We start from the raw sequence: 20,683 nt of genomic DNA on the forward strand, positions 1-20,683 counted from the left end.
GTACTGGCTGGGAGAATACTCTTATAATCTGACAGTGTCACATAATTGTATTATGGTCCAATAAAACAGCTGTTATTCATGACTATTTGAGCCATTTTGAAAAGACAAATATTTATTGACATCAGACTCTGAAAAGTCACAGACTACTAAATCCAGCTCAGTTCACCTGTGTTTACTTATATAATTTGAAATTACTATGGCTTTCCATTAGCTTGGAAAAATGATCTCTTCATAAGCTTCATCCAGTTTATAAGGAGGACAGCCAGCACATGGGAGGCTGATTTAGGAGGATCACACATTCAAGGCTTGCCTTAGCTACATTGTGAGGCCCTATCTCGGAAAAGGGAAAGGGACATATCAGTCTTGATCTAGACCATTGAAATGTTGATAAAATATATCATAGTGAACCTAAGAGATGGATCTAATGATGCTTAACTAGGCTCTCAAGAGGAAGCAGCTCCTGTTGCCTTAGTTAGAGAATACATGTTAATATGGAGTTAAACACACTTTGGCCTGAAGTTTCACTAATACTTGATGTAACTGAGTAACAAAGATTAAGCAAGTTAACAAGGATTTGCTTGGGAAGTCTAGTGTGAAATGTCTTGTCAGGGAAAGTTGGCTGCAGGGTTTAAAAGCATATGCTTGTGTGTATTTTGTTTCATTTTCATATATTATGACTTCACATTGCTAAAAACTTAAAATCCATTTTCATCTTCATTGTTTTAGTGCAGATTTCAGTATATAATGTTCAAAAACCAAAGGGGAGGTCAACAAAGTTAATACCTATTGATTGGGCTAGAGCTCAGTTGGGGGAGTGTCTGCTTAGCATACTTAAAGCCCTGTTTCCATCCCAGCACCAGGGTCCCCATGAACATGCCTGAAATCCCAGTAGTCAGGAAGTAAAGGCAGGGCAACCAGACATTCAAAGTTATCCTTGGCTACATAGTGAGTTTAAGACCAGCTGGGGTATATGAGACATGCCTTAAAAACAGAGTTTTTTGTTTTTGTTTTTGTTTTTTTGTTTTTTTTTTTTTTTTGACTGAATGAAACTTTTCTACTTAGGGTGTATAAATTCAGGAAAAAATCCATTATGGGCAAGTCTTTTCAGGTTAACAAAAAGTATTTCATAATGGTGAAAACAGAAATTGTATTTTAAAGAAAATCTTAGATGTAGCTTTTTCAAAGTTGATCAGAGTGTTGAACTATAATGCTGTCTTCTATTCTTTTTTCCCTTTTAGGAGAACTTCCAGAATTCCCCTTTACGAATTCGGACCAGTAGAAGCTGTCACTATTGGCTCTGTAGATTTGGCTTTACTCTTAACTTTCGCTTTTTGACAACAAAAATATATCATTATATTGATTCTAAGTTTGTTCTATTTTGAAAGTGGCTGGAGCTGGATTTCCTAGTCCGCTGTGAAGATTTAGTAGCACTGACTGAGCTGTCCACTATGCTGGAAGAGGCTGCAAAGGCTTCCCAGAGTTCTGTGCAGCTTCATGCTGATGCACAGCGCCCTCCTTGGGCCACACCTGTGTCTTTTTGAGCACAGTCTCAAAACAAAAGCACCACCAAAAAACCAAGTAAATAAATAAAGCGCAGATCCAATATGATTTGATACGATTGGCTAATACCCCTAAAATCAGTGATATTAGAACGAAATCCTTGTTCTGATTTGTTTGGATCCAAACCAAAAGTCTGTCCATGGATGGTGAAAGGGAAACCAGCGCTGCTGTGTGAAAAGAACGGAGAAAACCTTTACTCTGGTCAGACGTCAGTGCCTCCTGGACATTTCAAAGGCTTTCGTGCAGGGTTTTCTTTTTATAGCTGTTGGTACCAGCTCAGCTGCTACTTCAGTGGTTTTCCCTTCACTGTCCATTTGTTTATTTTTGATGGATTGATTCATACAGATGTTTTTACTCTAAAAAGTGAAAGGTAAAAGCAGAGCTATAGCAGCTGAGTCAGTACTGACAACTCCAAAACTAGGTTTCTTGTGGGGTCGGGCGACTTGTGATCTGGGCAGATGTGCTCTTCCCTCCCCGCTCCTCTCCTAGTCTCGTCTCAGATAGTATTGTCCAGTCTGGTACTATGAGAGAGCCGCTTGCTTTTCTTTTGCAGTAAAAACAGACCTACTTTTAAAGAATATAAACAATAACTCTTGCTCAAGGATGGAAACGGCTTGTACCAAGCTAGGAGTAGGAAGTGCTTGTTCCACTCATGACAATTCAGAATACTTTTAAAATATTGCGCCTTTAGCAAAATTGAGGCGGGATGCAGGACCTTGACCAGAACCCAGTGCAGCCTAGCCGATTCCGCCAGGTCCGCAGAGTTGCTGTGAGTGTAGTAAAACGCTGTGGTTCCAATCTCTGTTTGCTTCACTCCTCAGTGGGCCCACTCAGGCTTTCCCAATAATGACAGGACTGAAAAGATTACATTAACTGATAATTCATTTTCTCAGAAGTTACTTATATTACAGAGGTTAATTTTCATGTTTTCTTGGTGTGTATGCCTCCAAAGAAGCATAAGAATGAAGGATTTTTTGTTTTCATTTTCTTATTGTTTTTGTTTTTCTTTTATCATTAGTAGTGGTAGTAGTAGTAGCACTAGGGCTCAAATCTAGCAGGTACTCTTCCACTGAGCTATATCTCCAGTCCAAAAGTATTTCTTAAGCCTGGGATAGCAGTGTAGTGCAGTTGGGTAATCCATTGATTCCTGTGAAGTAATAATGTACGGTACAATGTGCAATTTACAATCAAATATAATCTATAATCTAGTATTTCATGTGTACTTAATTCTTGTGAGAATGCCTTGTAACATTATCAAATATAATTAGAGTCTAAAACTTTATATACTTAATTCTTATGAAATACTTTTTAATATATAACATAATTACATAAAGCCAACTTAAACATATATCCAATGTAAATGTTTAAATTTATGTCCTCAGCCCTGTAGGCACTGATACTATATTATAGATGAATGCATAACTGTATGATATTTCTGTATTAGTATTTTCTTAAGTCATTTATGTGTACATGTGAATAGATACAGGAGCCCTACACATTTATGCTTATTATTTGTCAAGAAGACGGTTAAATATGTGTATATGTGTGTATATATATATATAATGTGATTATTGATTATATATTGGTTTAATAAATGAAGAGTTTTAAATGAATGTTCCAAGTAAAAATAAAAGGTTATTAAGAAACATTTGTCTTGGTCATATGTTTTCCAGTTAAGAAGGTTTGATCACATCCAAACTAAGTTTTAATCTTGACCAAACTTTTCAAGCCTATTGACTGTACCTTAGAAAAAGGAAGAAATGTGTTGCATTTCTGCCAGTATGAAATCTTTTGAATCCTAGAAGGTAGATGATAAAATACCATAGTTATAGGTGGGGTTTCATTGCATAACACTAAGTATTAACATGTTCTTATGAAATAGTTTATTACCTGAGTCTTGATATTGTGTGGCTCAGCTCACATCAAAGCCTGGAGTCTCCATGGTCTGGGATCAGCACTCAGCCCATGTTGAGGGTGCAGGAACATTTGCAGTTGGAGCAGCCCGGGTCCTCCTGTGGGCCTGCTGCATGCTGAGCTTGTGCAAGGAAAGGGTGTCATCCCGTGTGCTGTTATTGGTGCAGAGACCTGAATTTCTCTATTCAGACAAGTTAGCATTCCTGACCAAGGAAAAAATATATTCTTTAAAATTGATTCTCGTTCTTTTTTATAGTTGAAGAGAATAAAGTTTTGAATTATATTCCCCTAATGTTAAACATTGCTATTCACTCATTCTATTGAATCTGCCACCATAATGGCACAGGTGCACTGTCATGACCCATTCTTTTGTATTCAGTATCTTCTCGAGACTCTGATGTTTTTATTTTTATTTATTTATTTTGGTGTTTGGTGTTTTTTCAAGACATGGTCTCATTGTGTTAGCCTTGGCTGTCCTAGAACTCCCATAGACCCTCAGCTCACAGATCCACTTGCCTCCGTCTCCCAGTGCTGGGATTAAAGGTGTTCCACTATGCCCAGCTGAGACTGATATTCTAAAGCAAGACAGCTCTTCTCAGTATTGCAAAGTTCATTTGTTTGGGGTCTACGGTACATTATTTATGCCACCAGAGACTCTTTGAATTATAGAGTGTATCTCCCCAGAAGATAACTCCTGTGGAGGAGAAGCACAAAGCAGAGTGTGCTGTACCCAGAGTGCTCCTCTTTGACTAATCCTACGGAGATGCTAAGGTTGGGACACTGCAGACATCTCAGACGTATGCGCTCCGCCTCTCATAGCACCGTCTGCTAGCGTGGGCTTGTTCTCAGACGCCGCCGACCTGGGCTGCGTTTGTCTGATTTGGGCTTTTCTTCCAGATAGAAGAGCTGGAGAAGCAGTTGGTCCTTGCCAATTCAGAGCTCACCGAGGCACGCACAGAGCGGGACCAGTTCAGTCAGGAGTCAGGAAATCTGGATGACCAACTCCAGAAGCTGTTGGTGAGATCATGCTCTATAATCTGAGATTTGGGATCTGGGAACATTTTCAATACATTTCACAAGCCAGTTTACATTTTAAAATTATAGATTTTTACAAAATATTGTGCATACACATGGGATATCATTCTACGTACTTTAAATGATTATATAAGATACCTACCTGTGTCTTTTTCTTTAGGCGTGGCTGTTACATGTTAGATAAAGTAGGTTGTCAAGTAGCCACACTCTTTCAGTTAGAACTGCCGTCTACTAAATTCAGGTTGTGGTGTGTTCATTTTGTAGCAAAATGACATTCAGAACACAAAATCTGCACCTCCTGCGTGCAGAGATTACAGGTGTGAGATGTCACTCCTAAACCAGCTAAAATGTTTAAGCAAAATACCAGTGTACTTTTCTAGAAAATAATCAGTTTTAGTCAGCTGTTGAAAAGCAGTTCTTTTCCGTAACCAAAGACGTCTCAAATCACATAACTCCAAGACCGTGTAAGGCAAATGGAAGAATCTGTTTCGGCTGTGACCGTGGCTGGAGAAAGAGCGCTCCTCGCTTCTTTTAGGCAGACCTACACAAGAGGGAGAAGGAGCTGAGTCTGGAGAAGGAGCAGAACAAGCGCCTGTGGGACCGAGACACCGGCAACAGCATCACCATCGACCACCTGCGGCGCGAGCTGGACGACAGGAACATGGAGGTGCAGCGGCTGGAGGCCCTGCTCAAGGCCATGAAGAGCGAGTGTCAGGGCCAGATGGAGCGGCAGGTGAGCGTGCAAGCTGTGCCGTTGCCAGGTGGCCTCGTCCATGATGAAAAATGTCCTTTGTGCCTAATGTTCTGACAGCAAAATGGTTTAAGTCAGGCTTTCTGGACTATCCAGGGCAGGGTTTCACACTGAGTTAACTTACCTCCCTCCCCCTCATTATGAAACTCTGTTTTCCCACAGATGGCAGCCATTCAGGGGAAGAATGAGAGCCTGGAGAAAGTGTCCTCCCTCACTGCACAGCTCGAGTCCACCAAGGAGATGCTGCGCAAGGTGGTGGAAGAGTTGACGGCCAAGAAGATGACCCTTGAGAGCTCTGAGAGGACGGTGTCCGACCTGACGGCTTCCCTCCAGGAGAAGGAACGAGCCATCGAGGCCACCAATGCAGAGATCACTAAGCTCCGCTCGCGGGTGGACTTGAAGTTACAAGAGCTTCAACACCTGAAGAATGAGGGGGACCACCTGAGAAATGTGCAGACCGAGTGTGAGGCGCTTAAGCTCCAGATGGCAGAAAAGGACAAGGTCATCGAGATCTTGCGGCAGCAGATTGAGAACATGACGCAGCTGGTTGGCCAGCACGGACGGACCGCTGGTGCGATGCAGGTGGAAAAGGCCCAGCTGGAGAAAGAGATCAATGACCGGAAGCTGGAACTGCAGGAGTTTAAGGTCTGAGCGGGGGTTTGGGCAGCCTAGCTCCTGAATTTTCTATTCTCCAAGCAGCAATAACCTAAGAATATATTGAGAATAACTGAACTTACTCTTGATATTTGTGGGGCCCCTAGGATAGAAAGTATCTGAGTTGCTGTACGTAAGTTTTTAAGAAAAATCCCTACTTTCACTCTCTAAAAGGAATGTGTGGCTCCAAAATGGTTGAGGACCATGGGTACAAATGGAAAATCGCAAGGACCCCTCTCTGAAATGTTCTCTGAGCTCACAGTTTGGGGTATTTTTCACAGACCAAAGTTTGACCCCCATCACCTCGTAATTACTATGTAACATTGAACTGTTTACTGACACTTGGTGTGTGTCTATGAAAAAGCCACAAGCAAACAGAAAAATACAACTTTATTGGACTATTGTGAGGCTTGGCTAAGAAAATATACATCAACTAGCCTGGCCTATGTGAATGTCAGCTTCTTTGCCCGTTGTGTTGAACCGCTCAACTGTGTGCCTGGCACTTCCGTGCTGCACTGGGAATACTGAAATAACGAATCTCCTCACTGCATGGGTGACGGCATAAAGCGGGGCACACACCTTATTCATCTTTGCAGTGTTTGCCCCATGTCTCTATGGCTTGTTTTTTGTTTGTGGGTTTGGGTTTTTCTTTTTTGGCAGGGGAGCCAGTTTCCATGGAACTCATGGAGGCTCAAGTTGCCCTCAGACTTGCAATGAGTATTCTGCCAAATGCTGGGATTCCAAGCATGAATTACATAACACTAAATTTTTTCTTTCCCTTTTCTTTTCTTCTCTTTCCTCTTCCCCTCCTTCTTTCTTTTCTTTTCTCTTGAGAGTCTCACTATGTAACCATGGCTGGTCTGGAACTTACTATGTAGACAGCAAGCAGAGTAGACTGGGTGTGGCCTTCAAAGGCTTCCCTAGTGATCTATTTCCATCAAATCAGCTCCCCCTCCTAGAGGCTTCAGAGCCCTCAGAAAAGCACTTCTAGATGGGCAACAAGTAGTCACACACAAGAGGGAGCCCCAGATTCAAACCAAAACAGCTGGCAAAGGAAAAAGGCAATGGGGGAAAGCCCAGAGAAAACCAGCTTCCAGGAGTCACTTCCTAGCCCAGTACATCCTTGATTCCCCCAGTAAGAAATTGTGAGAACTCAAATGCTTCCCACAGAGAAGTTTATTGAGGACTCAGTACCAGAACTTTTTTTTAGCTTTTTTATTTTTATTGATATATATATATATATATGTATGTATATTTTTTCCCACACCCCTTCCTTTCTCCCTTCTCCTTTTCCACCCTCTCCCCTATTCTACATGCCCAGTTCTCTGGAGCTGTGGATTGTAGTCTGATTATCCTTTGCTTTGCTTTGCTTCATGTCTTCTATACACTTATGAGTGAGTACATACCGTGCTTGTTTTTCTGAGTCTGGGTTACCTCACTCAGGATGTGTTTTCCTATTTCCACTCATTTGCCTGCAAAATTTCAAGCTATCATTTTTTTTTACAGCTAAGTAATACCCCATTGTGTAAATGTAGCACATTTTCTTTCTCTGTTCTTCAGTTGATGGCATCTAGGCTGTTTCAAGGTTCTGACTATTATGGATAATGCTGCTATGAATATTGCTGAGCAAATGTCCTTGTGATATGATGGAGTATCTTTTTGTTATATGCCTAAGAGTCATACCACTGGGTCTTGAGGTAGATTGATTCCCAATTTTCTGAGACACTGCCATACTGATTTCCAGAATGGCTGTACAAGATTGCACTCCAGGGCTGGAGAGATGGCTCAGTGGTTAAGAGCATTGCCTGCTCTTCCCAAGGTCCTGAGTTCAATTCTCAGCAACCATATGGTGGCTCACAACCACCTGTAATGAGGTCTGGTGCCCTCTTCTGGCCTGCAGGCATACACACAGAATATTGTATACATAATAAATAAATTAATTAAAAAAAGAGTTAACAGAAACAAAACCCTCAGAGATAAGAACAAAAATAAAAAAATATGCAGGAGGGGAGCGGGCCCAACATTTAAAAAAAAAGATTGCACTCCACCAGCAGTGCAGGAGTGTTCCCCTGACTCCACATCCTCTCCAGCATGAGCCATCCTCAGTGTTTTATCTTAGCTTTTCTGAGAGGTGTAAGATGGTGTCTCAGAGTTGTTTTGATTTGGATTTCCCTGATGGTGAAGGATGTTGAGCAATTCCTTAAATGTCTTTTGGACATTTGAGTTTCTTCTATTGAGACCTTTCTGTTTAGCTCTCCACCCCATTTTAAAATAACATTATTTGATATTTTGTTGTAGTTTCTTAATTCTTTGGATCTTTTGGAGATCAGCCCTCTGTCAGATGTGGGGTTGGTGAAGATCTTTTCCCATTCTTTAGGCTGCCATTTTGTCTTGTTTACCATCTCCTTTGCCTTATAGAAGCTTCTCAGTTTCAGGAGGTCTCATTTATTGAATGTTGCTCTCAGTGTGTGTGCTACTGGGGTTCTATTTAGGAATGGTCTCCTGTGCCAGTGCATTCAAGGTGACTTCCCACTTTCTCTTCTATCAAGTTCAATATAACTGGCTCTATGTTGAGGTCTTTGAACCATTTGGACTTGAGTTTTGTGCACAGGATAGGTATGGGTCTATTTGCAATCTTCTACATATTGATATCCAATTATGCCAGCACCATGTTAAAGATGATTTCCTTCCCATTATACCTTTTTGGTTTCTTTGTCAAAAGTCAGGTGTTCACATGTGCACAAATTAATGTCACGGTCTTCAATTTGATTCCATTGATCCATGTGTCTGTTTTTATGCCAATAGCAAGCTACTTTCATTACTGTAGCTCTATAGTTGTGCTTAGGTCAAGGATGGTGAAGCCTCTGGAAGTTCCCTTATTGTACAGGATTGCTTAAGCTATTCTGGGTTTTTGGTTTTCCATGTGAAGCTGAGTAATGCACTTTCAAGGTCTATGAAGAATTGTGTTGGGAGTTTGATGGGGTTGCACTGAATCTGTAGATTGCTTTTGGTAAGAATCAGCATAATAAAAAGAGCAATCTTACCAAAAGCAATTAAAATCAGGAACAAGACAAGTCTGGCCACTCTCTCCATATCTATTCAACATTGTGCTTGAAGTTCTAGCTAGAGCACAGCAAAAAGCAGATCAAGGGGATACAAACTAGAAAGAAAAAAGTCAAACTACCATTTTTTTGCAGATGATATGATAATATACATAAGTGACTCCAAAAAAAACTCTACCTGGGAGCTTCTACAAATGATAAACCCATTCAGTAATGTGGCAGTTTTAACTAAAAAAAAAAATCCTTAGGCCTTCTATATCCAACAGTAAATGGGCCGAGAAAGAAATCAGAGAAACATCACTCTTTGTAATAGCCACAGATATAAAATATCTTTGGGTAACTCAAACCAAACAAATGAAAGACCTGTATGGCAAGAATTTTAAGTTTCTAAAAAAAGAAATTGAAGAAGACACCAAAAAATGGAAAGATCTCCCATGCTCTTGTTCCTGATTTTAATGGAATGACTTTGAGTTTCTCTCCATTTAATTTGATGTTGGATCTAGGCTTGCTGTAAGTTGCTTGTGTTTAGATATATTCCTTGTATCACTAACCTCTCCAAGACATTTATCATGAAGGGTGTTGGATTTTGTTGAAGGCCTTTTTTATAGCATCTAATGGGATGATCATGTGGGGTTTTTTTCTTTCAGTTTATTTATATGGTAGATTATATTGATAGATTTCCATATGTTGAGCCATTTCTGCATCTCTGGGATGAAGCCTACTTGGTTATGGTAGATGATGTGTTCTTGGATTTGGTTTGCCAGTATTTTATTCAGTATTTTTGCATCAATGTTCATGAGAGAGATTGGTCTGTAGTTCTCTTTGTTACATCTTTGTGTAGTTTGGGTATCATGGTAACATAAAATGAGTTTGGCAATGTTCCTTCTGCTTCTATTGTGTGGAATACTTTGAGGAGTATTAGTATTAGCTCTTCCAACGTTTAATGGACAGGATATACATTACCATTCCAAAACATAGAGAAGGGAGCACAGTAAGGAAATACTAGACTGAAAAACAGATGGGCAAACTCCAAACTGTATCTCTATATCTGATGTCAAAGTGTTCTTCAGATCTCCAACTCCTTTCAGCTTTGTTGACTGCAATACACTTCTTTTTCTTGGGCTGGTTACACTCCTTGTTAGCAGCTTTCCTTGGCAGACATTCCATAACCCTGGCATCTCCAACATCTTGGGCTCTCCAAGGCAATCCAGGCTTCAACTTCACAACTTCACACAATGATCTTGAACTCTCTGGGCCTCCATTCAGGCACACCCCTGGCACATGCCTGACTTCAGTGGCTTTTCTTAGTCATGGAGGAAGATTCCATAACCCTTTATTCTATCCTTGATTCTAAAGTCAAAACAACATGGCCAAAGCTGCCAAGCTCTGTTGCTTTCTGGGACTGGAACATGGCCCCCTCATTCAATTACATCTTCACCAACTTTCTGTTTTTGATGGTTTCCTTCACTTTTCTTTAATTCCTTTTCACAAGTTGGAAGCTTAGCTGGGTGGGGTCTTACCCTGAGGTCACCACTCCCTTTATTCCTTCCTAATCTGTTTATCTCCTTGAACACAGGCCTTCACTCCATTCTACTTCCTGGAGTTTTTTTTCCTCAAAGTGTACATTTTGTATTTTTCCTTGCTCAGCTCACTCCTTTTCATTAAAAATATTCATTAGAGTTAACACTAATAACAGAGTCAATACTAGACTGTTTTGAGATTTTATCTGACAACAGAATTAATCCAAATATTTTCAATTTAGCCACAAGCAGACTCTTTGAACAAGGGCAAAAAGCAGCCACATTCTTCACCAAAATATCACAAGAATGATTAGTAGACAACATACCAAAATTCTTCTCCTCTGAAACCTCTTGATCCAGTCCCCCACAGCTCAAATCACCCTCAGCATAACTGTCTTCCATGTTCCTACTAGGATGGCCCATTAAGCAGCATTTAAAATGTCCAAATGATTTTCTGTTCCACTGTACCAAGGTCCAAATTCCTTCAAACAAAAGCATGGTCTTCCTATCACAGCAATACCCCAGTCCCTGATATCAACTCTGTCTTAGGGTTTCTGTTGCTATATAGCGACACCATGATCACAGCAACTCTTATAAAGGAAAACATTTGTTGAGATGGTGGCTTACACTTTCAGAGGCTTAGTTCATTATCATCATGGCAGCAAGCATGATGGTGCACAAGTAGACACGGTGCTGGAGAAGGAACTAAGAGTTCTACATCTTGATCCGCAGGCAACAGGAAGTAAACTGTGTACCCACTGAGAGTAGCTTGAGCAATGGAGAACTCAAAGCCTGCCTCCACAGTAAAACACTTCCTCCAACAAAGCCACACCTCCTAATAGTGCCTACTTACTTTGGGGGCTATTTTCTTCCAAACCACCAAAGCTTTCCTGAATTCTTAAATGCCAGCCAAGGACCAGCCTGTGAACAGAACTGAAGAACAGGAACAGGCCTGCTGTGTTAATACTTCTCTATACACCAGCTCACCTCAAGTAGCAGTCCCTCCCTCACATTCACCCCTCCCACACATCCACCCCTCCCTCACATCCACCCCTCCCTCAACCCACCCTTCCCTCATGTCCATCCCCCTCCCTCCCATCTCTTCCCTTTCTGTTGTTAGTCTTTTTCTTGATGTGTCCCTGTCTCTCTCTTTCCTAAGGAGGACTTGAGGACAAAGCTATTACATGGGTGGTATCCAGGCTTGGGACTTGAGTAAGGCAAGAGAAGTCTAAGATAGGGACCTCACATCCAGGCTCACTTAGTCCTGGCTCTCTTATGTGTCCCCAGTATATGAAAAAGTACCCAATGTAGCATGAATGAATAGAGAATAGTTGTAGGCTACGGCAAGTGATCCTGGGAATGGACATCTGGGTCTAAAAGAATGGTGACTCATTCCTTTCTTCTCTCTCTCTCCCACTTACATTGGGTTTTATGTTAAAGTCCAGATTTAGTGTTGTTATACCCTGAGTGAAAGTAAAATGTCCCCACAGGCTCATGTATTTGAAAGTCTTCACTGCCTTGTTCTTCTGCTTTTTCCTTTTGCCAACTATTAGGGTTTGAGTTTGGAAAGTCTTCCTCAGGCTCATGGTTGGAGCGCTTGTGCCCCAGTTGGTAGTGATGTTTTGGACAGCTCTAAAGCCTTTGGGACCTAAGTAGCAGAATTGGTGGGTGGAGGCGGGTCTTGAAGGTAATAATCCCTTGGATTCTGGCCTTAGCTCTGCCCTGTGATCTGCCAAGATATGAGGAAGCCATACCACATGTTTCTGCCACTGTGGAATGAGGTGTTCCAGCTACCATGCCTTCCTGTCATGATGTATCCTGGAAGCTAGGAGCCAAAGTACCACCCCCACATATACCACACAGTGCTTCTCATGGGTATTGTACCACAAGAAAACTATATAAGTAACCTTAGAAGTACTGAACAAATTAAAGGTAGATAGAATTGAAAGGATGCTAGGGGTTTTATTGTTTTCGTTTTTTCTCCTGTACATGTACATATTCTTTTACTCCTTTCCCTGTACTTTGTATATGTCATAAACAGATTTTAAAAGATAAAAAAGATGCAAAGATCCGGGAGCTTGAAGCCAGAGTGAGTGACCTAGAACTGGAAAAGGTGAAGCTGGTGAATGCAGGCTCTGAGCGACTCCGAGCAGTGAAGGACATCAGACAAGAGAGAGATCAACTCTTGAATGAGGTGAAGACCAGCAGGACTGAACTAAACAGTCTCTCAGGTACGCCACTTCAGTTCTCGCTCTGGTGCTCGCTGGGAAGTCCAGCATGGGCACCACACAGCTACGGAAAGAGAGTGCCTGACTGCACACAACAGATATAGATAGCCTTGCCGTTCCAGTCATGTGTACATCTCACCGTTCTCCATGAAGACTTCTGTGTCTTGATTTATCTTTACTCAGTCCCCAGTTTCCAAGAGTATGGTGAGGTATCCAGACTCCAGGCCTCTTGAGGTATTCAGACAAATCATGTTGTTTGTGGTTTTGCTTTTATGGAAATGGGAATCTTGCATCCTTTGAGTCAGATCACTTGAGTAAATGATAATAAGGTGATGTGTATAAATAGAATCGTGCAAAACTACTGAAAGGAGGAAGTATGATGAGGACTGAAACAGAGGCAGTGGCAGTGGGAATGGAAGAAGAGCGAAGAATTAAGACTACTCTGGGCCTGTGTGGTCACTCACGGAAGTGCACATCTTTAATTCCAGCACTCAGGAGGAAGAGGCAATGAGCCTCTGTGAGTTCAAGGCCAGCCTGGTCTACACAGTGAGTTCCAGGACAGCCCAGAGTCACATAACAAGACCCCTTCTCAAAACAAACATAAAACCACACACACACCTCCACATCCCCTCCCTCCTACAAAACAAAGAGTACTTTGGGAGGTTGCATTAGTAGAACATAGTGATTAAAGCATTTCTTCGCAGTTTTTACTTTGTGGGATTAGAAAACAATAATAGCAACAACTAAAGGGGAACTAAGGAAGAGGCAGGCTCCAGAGCAAAGGTGAGGCAGAGGTAAGCCGGTGTGAGGCAGCACTTAGGATACGTGGAGTTGGACTTTAGTATGTGAATATATATCATAGCCATGTGTGATACATATTTATAATCCCAGCACTTGCGGGGTAGAGAGAAGGAGAATTAGGAGTTCATCATTATTTTTGGCAATGTAGTGAGTTTGAGACCATCCTGACTACATGAGACCTTGTTTTACCCCTCAAAATCTCTATCATGTATACATAGGTAAACATATGTATGGTGAATGAGGTTATGCCAAGTATTTTTAAATGTGTTTATCCTATGAGAGTTTCACACAGTATATAAGGTGTTTTGGTCATACCCACCTTCACTCTCCTCCTTCTACTCTTCTTGATACCCTCTCCCATCTCCCTCCTAACCTCATGTTCTCATAGTCATAATCCACCACGTCCAGTTAGTGTTGTTTAATTATGCATGGGTTTAGGACCATCCACTGGGGCATGGACAACCTACTCAGACCATACCCCTGGGGGAAAACACAGTTTTCCCTCAGAAGCTATCATCTGTGATATGAGTGGGATCTTGTGAGTTTCTTCCTTCATTTATGATAGGATAGTGACCGTGTGTCAGGCATTTTGATAGTTACTAGATAGATAGTAAATAACTGTATAGATAGATAAATACAGGTTGTAACTTGGTGGTAAAGTACTTGCCTGTAGCCGGGCGGTGGTGGCGCACGCCTTTAATCCCAGCACTCAGGAGGCAGAGGCAGGCGGATCTCTGTGAGTTCGAGACCAGCCTGGTCTACAAGAGCTAGCTCCAGGACAGGCTCCAAAGCTACAGAGAAACCCTGTCTCGAAAAAACAAAAAAAAAAAAAAAAAAAAAAAAAAAAAAGTACTTGCCTGTATGGGCAAGGCTTTGGGTTCAGTGTGTAGTCCCTTAGGGTAGAAGGAAAGTGAGACACTCGAATGTCAATTGAGAAATAAATTGTGAAAAGATCCTTGGGAGCCTTAAGTCATTTATGGTGTCATGAATATTGGAGTCATCCAAAAAGAAGATTTAAGATGAAAAAGACATAAAGCTGGGCATATGGCACATGACTTTCATCCTAACACTTGGGAGGTAGAGGCATGTATATCTCTGTGAGTTCAAGGCCAGCCTATATAGAAAGTTCCAGGCTAGCCAGGGCTACATCATTTGTGAGATCCTGTCTCTAGATAGGCTGACTGACTCAAAAACAAAACAAGAACAAAAAATGAGAAGTCTTGTTTTTCTGTCAGCTTAGTGGCTGCACCTGAATCTACTGATATTTTAACTACCTTCTGCAGTCCCAAGTCCCCAAAGTCAGCACCCTGCCAACTCAGGCTGCAATCTGGTGGGATTTCTCTGCCAAACGTTTTTAACTAAGTCTCTTTTATTCTATTTATCAATAAAGACTCAGGAGTCAGATGTTGGTGTGAAAACATGCTAGCTCAGAGAGGCTGTTCTAGAACTAGCTCTTGTAGCCCAGGCTGGCCTCAAACTCACAGAGATCTGCCTGCCTCTGCCTCCTGAGTGCTGGGATTAAAGGTGTGCACCACCACTGCCTGGCTGAAATTAAGGATTTTTTTAAAATCAAATTTCCTATTAATAGCTGATCAATTTCATCATTACCTTGTGCCAGAGGGCCCGGTAGAACCATATGGGATCTGGTATGTGTTATAGACAAGGGATGATGTCCATTTCTGATTAATTGTTGTAGCTGAGTAAATAACAAAGTTAATTCTGAATCATCTGGAATAAGTTCAGTAGTTTCAGTGTGTAAAACAACTCTTTTTTTACATATTGAGAGTCAATATATATATATATATGTATATATATTAAGAGGTTCTGAAAAATCTAATTCCATAAGAATAACATATAATCCTGATTTTTAAAAACAGAATCATAAGGGCTCTGAGCCACTTTGCTTAGATTTCCTGACTTATAATCAACCTTTCTTGATTTATTTGCATCAGTATACAGTATATTAGTAGGGGCTCTAGAAATTGATGTTCCTTTTGTTATATGAGGGAGAATCCAATTAAGTTCTTTTTATAAATCAATGTATCTTGCTTTGGGGATACTTGTTGCTAATCTCTCAAAAAAAATTACTACAATGTGCAAATTTTGCCAGTGTGTATTTTCCACCCATAATGAAACAAATTCAGCATTACAATTACAATTTCTGCTGGGTCTATTCATACTAATTGATGAAGTCTCAATTTTCCTTTCAGAATCAATTCAGAAACCTTTTCTACATAGGTCTTTATTTTTTAATTTACTCTATACTCTAAAAATATCCATTCTAGCTGGGCAGTGGTGGTGCACGCCTTTAATCCCAGCACTTGGGAGGCAGAGGCAGGCAGATCTCTGTGAGTTTGAGGCCAGCATGGTCTACAAGAGCTATTTCCATGATAGGCTCCAAAACTACAGAGAAACCCTTTCTCAAAAAACCAAAAAAGGTCCATTCTAAAATATTATCTTCTCTCCACATAAGAATGCCTGTAGAAAGTAAAATGACTAGGACCCCATCAAGCTCTGGATCTAAGCAGTTCACATGGTCATCCTGTAATGTCTTTTCTACCAGAGCCAATTCTCTCTCAGGCTCAGCTGATAATTTTCTTGAACTATTTACATCCTCATCACCTTGTAAGGTTTGGAATAAAGCTATTGAGTAGTTAATCCAGTTGTGGGCAATAACCAGTTAATATCTCCCAGCAATTTTTGAAAATCATTAAGAGTTTGTTATTGATCTCTCCTGATTTTTACTTTCTGTGGTTGAATTTTCTATAAACCTATTTTATATCCTAAATAATTAATAGAATCTCCTCTTTGTATATTTTCAAGAGTAATTTATAATCCCTAACAAGGAAAAATTTTCCTTACTTCATCAAAGATTTTTTCTAAAGTGTGTGTGTTTGAATCAGCCAGTAAGATATCGTTCATATAATGATAAATTATAGATTGTTTATGAATTTTTTCTAATGACTGTTATACAAAATTTGACACAAGGTGGATGTGTTTAACATTCCTGTGAAAGAACTTTCCAATGGTACCTTTTAACAGGCTGGGAATTATCAGAAGTAGGTGCTGTGAAGGCAATTTCTTTTATCCTGTTCTTATAAAGGCATAGTGAAAAAGCAATCTTTTAAATCAATCATTATAATATAGCATTCTCAGGTAATAAAGAAGGCAAGTGAATTCAGGCTGTAAAGAGTTCATTGGCTGAATCACCTTATTTATAGCTTTCAGATCTGTTGTTACCATTCTCTATTTTCCAGATTTCTTTTTAATAGCAAATATTGGAGAATTCCAAGGGCTGGTTGATTTTTCTATGTGAGCACTTAGCTGCTCCTGTGCCAGCTGTTCTAGTTCCTGTAAATTTTTTTGATGTCAAAGGCCATTGTTCCACCCAGACAGGTTTGTCAATTAACCATTTTAAAAGTAAGGAGATTGAAAGACCAACAGTTTATGTGTAGTGAGGAGCTTCGGGCAGGCCTGCTTTTCATCCTGCCTGGCTCCCGGCCGCCTGGCTAGCTTATGCCCCAAAATAACAACACACAAACTATATTCATTTAAACACTGCCTGGCCCTTTAGTTTCAGCCTCTTACTGGCTAACTCTCTCTTGCTTTAACCCATATTTAGTAATCTGTGTAGCACCACAAGGTGGTCGCTTACCAGGAAAGATTCAGCATGTCTGACCTGGTGGCTGGCTTCATGGCATCTGGCCCAGAGAAGAGAGGCATGGCGATTGCCCGAGGCATCTGCCTCACTTCCTTCTTCCTGTTCTGTCTACTCCACCCACCTATGTTCTAACCTATCAGGCCAAGCAGTTTCTTTATTAATTAACCAATGAAATCATCAGATAGATAGAAGACACACCTACATCACTTATGTACTATCTGAATGATCTGTGACTATTCTTAATAATACTTTCTAATATTTTTCTCAGAGGTATTCTTTATTTTATGATTTGTCTTGAGATTGGAGGAATGTTAACCTGTGTTTTCCATTGCTACAACAAATCCTGTCCCCATAAATTCATTGCTATGTCAGCCACATAAGGCTTTAATTTTCTTAACTATTTTTCTGATCCTATACACTCAACACATCTTATACTTTGTTTTGCCTGAGATAAAGTTCCAATCACTAGAGGCTGACTATTTACCTCCTCAAGAAGTCAATCTGGATGCTAAGATTTTGGTGAAATTATTGTTACATCTGTGTGTGTGTGTCTAATAAACCTACATTTGTTTGTACTTTTAGTTTTGGTCTTTGATCATTTATAGCAATTTGCCAAAATACTGTTTTTTGGTCTCTCCTGAAATTTTTCTTTCATCTTCTAAAGCTGTCTGTCATCTAGAGCGGTGTGGTTTTCCATAATAGGCATTAAGTTTTCTAATTGCTCTGTGGAGGAGTTTCCCCAATGTTGACAGGAAATGATTTAACCAAATTTGATATTGGCGCCTGCAAGGGGCCTGCTAAGATGTTTTCCAATGGTAAAGGGTGACCTTGCCTGTCTCTTGTTGCTCTGCATTCAATAGTACAGGGCTGGCCTGTGCCACACTTTCTGCATTCTCCAGAAGGCTGAGGCATTCTTTTGGATTATTTCTAGAAAAAAAAATTGCTTCTAGGAATGCCTTGCAAACGACCTTGTTTACCACAATAAAAACATCTGACATTTTGATTTTTATTAACATTTCTAGAAATTACTTCTCCCATCAAAAACGTATCATAAGTATGAGATCCAATATCAGCTGTATTTCTAATCCATTCATCTATTGGTGGTAATCCTGCCTTTAAAGCCCTAATCACCCTTTTATATTCTGAATTAGCATTTTCAAAAGCCAAAGATTCAATTAATATTCACCTGACTTCTATATCTGATACTATTCTATTTACAGCTGAAATCAATCTTTGCAAAAAAATCAGTGAAGGCTTCCTTTGGGCCTTGCATAATTTTAGTAAATGACTCAGACCTCTTTCCTGATTCATCTACCTTGTCTTAAGCATTCAAGGCTGCTAAACAGCATACAGCCAAGGTGTGATCGTCAAATCCAAACTGTTTTTGTAACTCAGCATATTGGCCTTCACCTAGAAGCTGACTGCAGGAAATATTAATGGCTCCAGCCCTGTTTTGCCGCTCTATAACTCTAGTTTCCTCTGTCACCATGCTCACCATGGTAACTGAGGACCAGTTTCCACTACCACTATAGCTAAAGCTTTCCAGTCTTGGGGGATAATTCTCTTCTGAGTTGCCCTTGAATTTAACATCTGCTTTACATAGGGTAAATGCACACCATATGAAATGATTGCTTCCTTAAATCTTCTCAAATCTAATATCTCTACAGGATTCCATTTAACTTCTGCATAGCCTCAGGGGTGCCCATCATCTGATGGTCATTCTTGTATAGTAACTGGGTAAACTAAGTTTAGTTTCCTAATAATTTTGGGACCGGATCCCCTTTGGCTTCATCATGCATTGATATAGTGGGTTCTTGTATAAATTCCTCTGTCTGTGTCTGTTTTTTTTTTTTTTTAGTTTTCATTAGTTGGTCTTCCTAAGCTTGTATCTTATCAGTAATAAATCTTTCTAAGGCTTGTATCTTATCAGCCAAATTTTATGTTACCAAACCATTTTTAAGGATAACATATGAGTTGTCAAACTGATAGTAATTAAAATGACATTTTGTCAATCCCAGCTAGGTCAGTTATCCCTTCACTTATTTTTTTCAACTTTCAAGCCATTCATTGTGGCTATACACAGTCTAATTCCCTGCATTTGGGATTTCCCATTCTTAATGTGGGAAAGATTTTTTTTAATATTACTTACCTCTCTCCTTAAGAATTCCACAGGTGTCTCACCAAGTCTGCTGACTTCTCAGGTTATCCGCAGTAGCAATATCAGCAGCAAGCTCGGGTTTTCTTTCCAGAGTTCCGATGCGCTCACCTCTCCAGAGTCCCTGTGAGAAATCCCCATGAGGAGTTCATATAGTCTTAAAACTAAGGTTCAATCATTCTATTTACCAATTAAATTGGGAGTCAGATGTAGCACGAATAGTAAGAACCCAGAGACAGATACTCAGGTTCAAACTGAAGATCAGAAAAGCAAAGCAACCAGCCACTGGCTCTAACCTCTACCTTATACCTAAATGGGTGATCCTGCCTCCGTGAATCACTCAGACTAGACTAAGATGAGAGCTGTCTCCTCTCATCTTATATCCTCTCTAGTGCTGGGATTAAAGGTGTGCACCACTACCTCCTGGCCTCTATGGCTGACTAGTGTGGCTGCTGGGTTTAAAGGTGTGTGCCACCACTGCCTGGCCTGTATGGCTGATAATGTGGCTGACTTTGAATTCTGATCTTCAGGCAAGCTTTATTTATTAAAACACAAATACTATACTGCTGTAGTCAGATACTGGGATAAAAACATGCTAACTCAGAGAGCCTGAAAAGCAACCAGAATGACCTTCTCTTTTGGCCAGAGACCCAATAAGAGAGCACCTCTCCACTGGTTCCAAACCAAAAAGACCATGAAACTCCAAATCCCTCCCTAAGCCTTCCTGTACTTCCTGTGTCTCTATCCATCTTCCTGGCTCCTCTATGGCTTCCTGTACTCTCTAGGGCTAATTCCTGTCAACTAGTTGCTGGCTCTGCCCCCATCCATGCTTGATGTTATTAACATTGTCTCGGGTTTCACAGTGTGATCAAATATCCTGCAACAAAGTTGGGCTAGTTACAAAAGCTGGGGAGAAGCACTGAACGAAGGTAGGTAGAGGAAGAGCAGCTAAAAGCAAAGCACAACAGATACCTGGGCTGTAACAACTGAGGGCTGACCAGAGTGAGTTTTCTTTCAGCCTCTAAGAAGCTATGGTTATTAATTACAAATATCGGTTATTATGTTATATAGAGGACTATGAAGTTTTGAAAAGGAATTTCCGAAACAAAAGTGAAGAAATGGAAACCACCACAAACAAACTGAAGATGCAATTGAAGTCTGCACAGTCTGAGCTGGAGCAAACAAGGAATACCCTGAAGACCATGGAGGGCTCCGATGGCCATGGTATGCTCCGCTCCACTCCCCTCCGGGTTTGAATTCCATCGCCTAGATTTGTTAGAACACAAGTCTGGATGTACTGTCTCTCACCTCCTCACAGCGTCAGGGAATGAGAAACACACAG

The 20,683-nt window shown here is 40.6% G+C and overlaps 1 protein-coding gene across 7 annotated transcripts in view; it reads left to right on the forward strand.

The window, feature by feature from the left end:
• Ccdc158 (coiled-coil domain containing 158) overlaps window positions 1-20,683 on the forward strand; it is a 68,965-nt gene that overhangs the window by 17,317 nt on the left and 30,965 nt on the right. For all 7 annotated transcript variants that reach the window (XM_038317253.1, XM_038317261.1, XM_038317236.1 and 4 more), the window contains 5 exons: window positions 4,372-4,491; window positions 5,045-5,242; window positions 5,423-5,905; window positions 12,538-12,727; window positions 20,413-20,565. In XM_038317253.1, the coding sequence (XP_038173181.1) occupies window positions 4,372-4,491; window positions 5,045-5,242; window positions 5,423-5,905; window positions 12,538-12,727; window positions 20,413-20,565 (1,144 nt within the window). The remainder of the gene's footprint in view (window positions 1-4,371; window positions 4,492-5,044; window positions 5,243-5,422; window positions 5,906-12,537; window positions 12,728-20,412; window positions 20,566-20,683) is intronic.

The sequence above is a fragment of the Arvicola amphibius genome, chromosome 1, assembly GCF_903992535.2.
Source record: "Arvicola amphibius chromosome 1, mArvAmp1.2, whole genome shotgun sequence".
NCBI classification, from domain to species: domain Eukaryota; kingdom Metazoa; phylum Chordata; class Mammalia; order Rodentia; family Cricetidae; genus Arvicola; species Arvicola amphibius.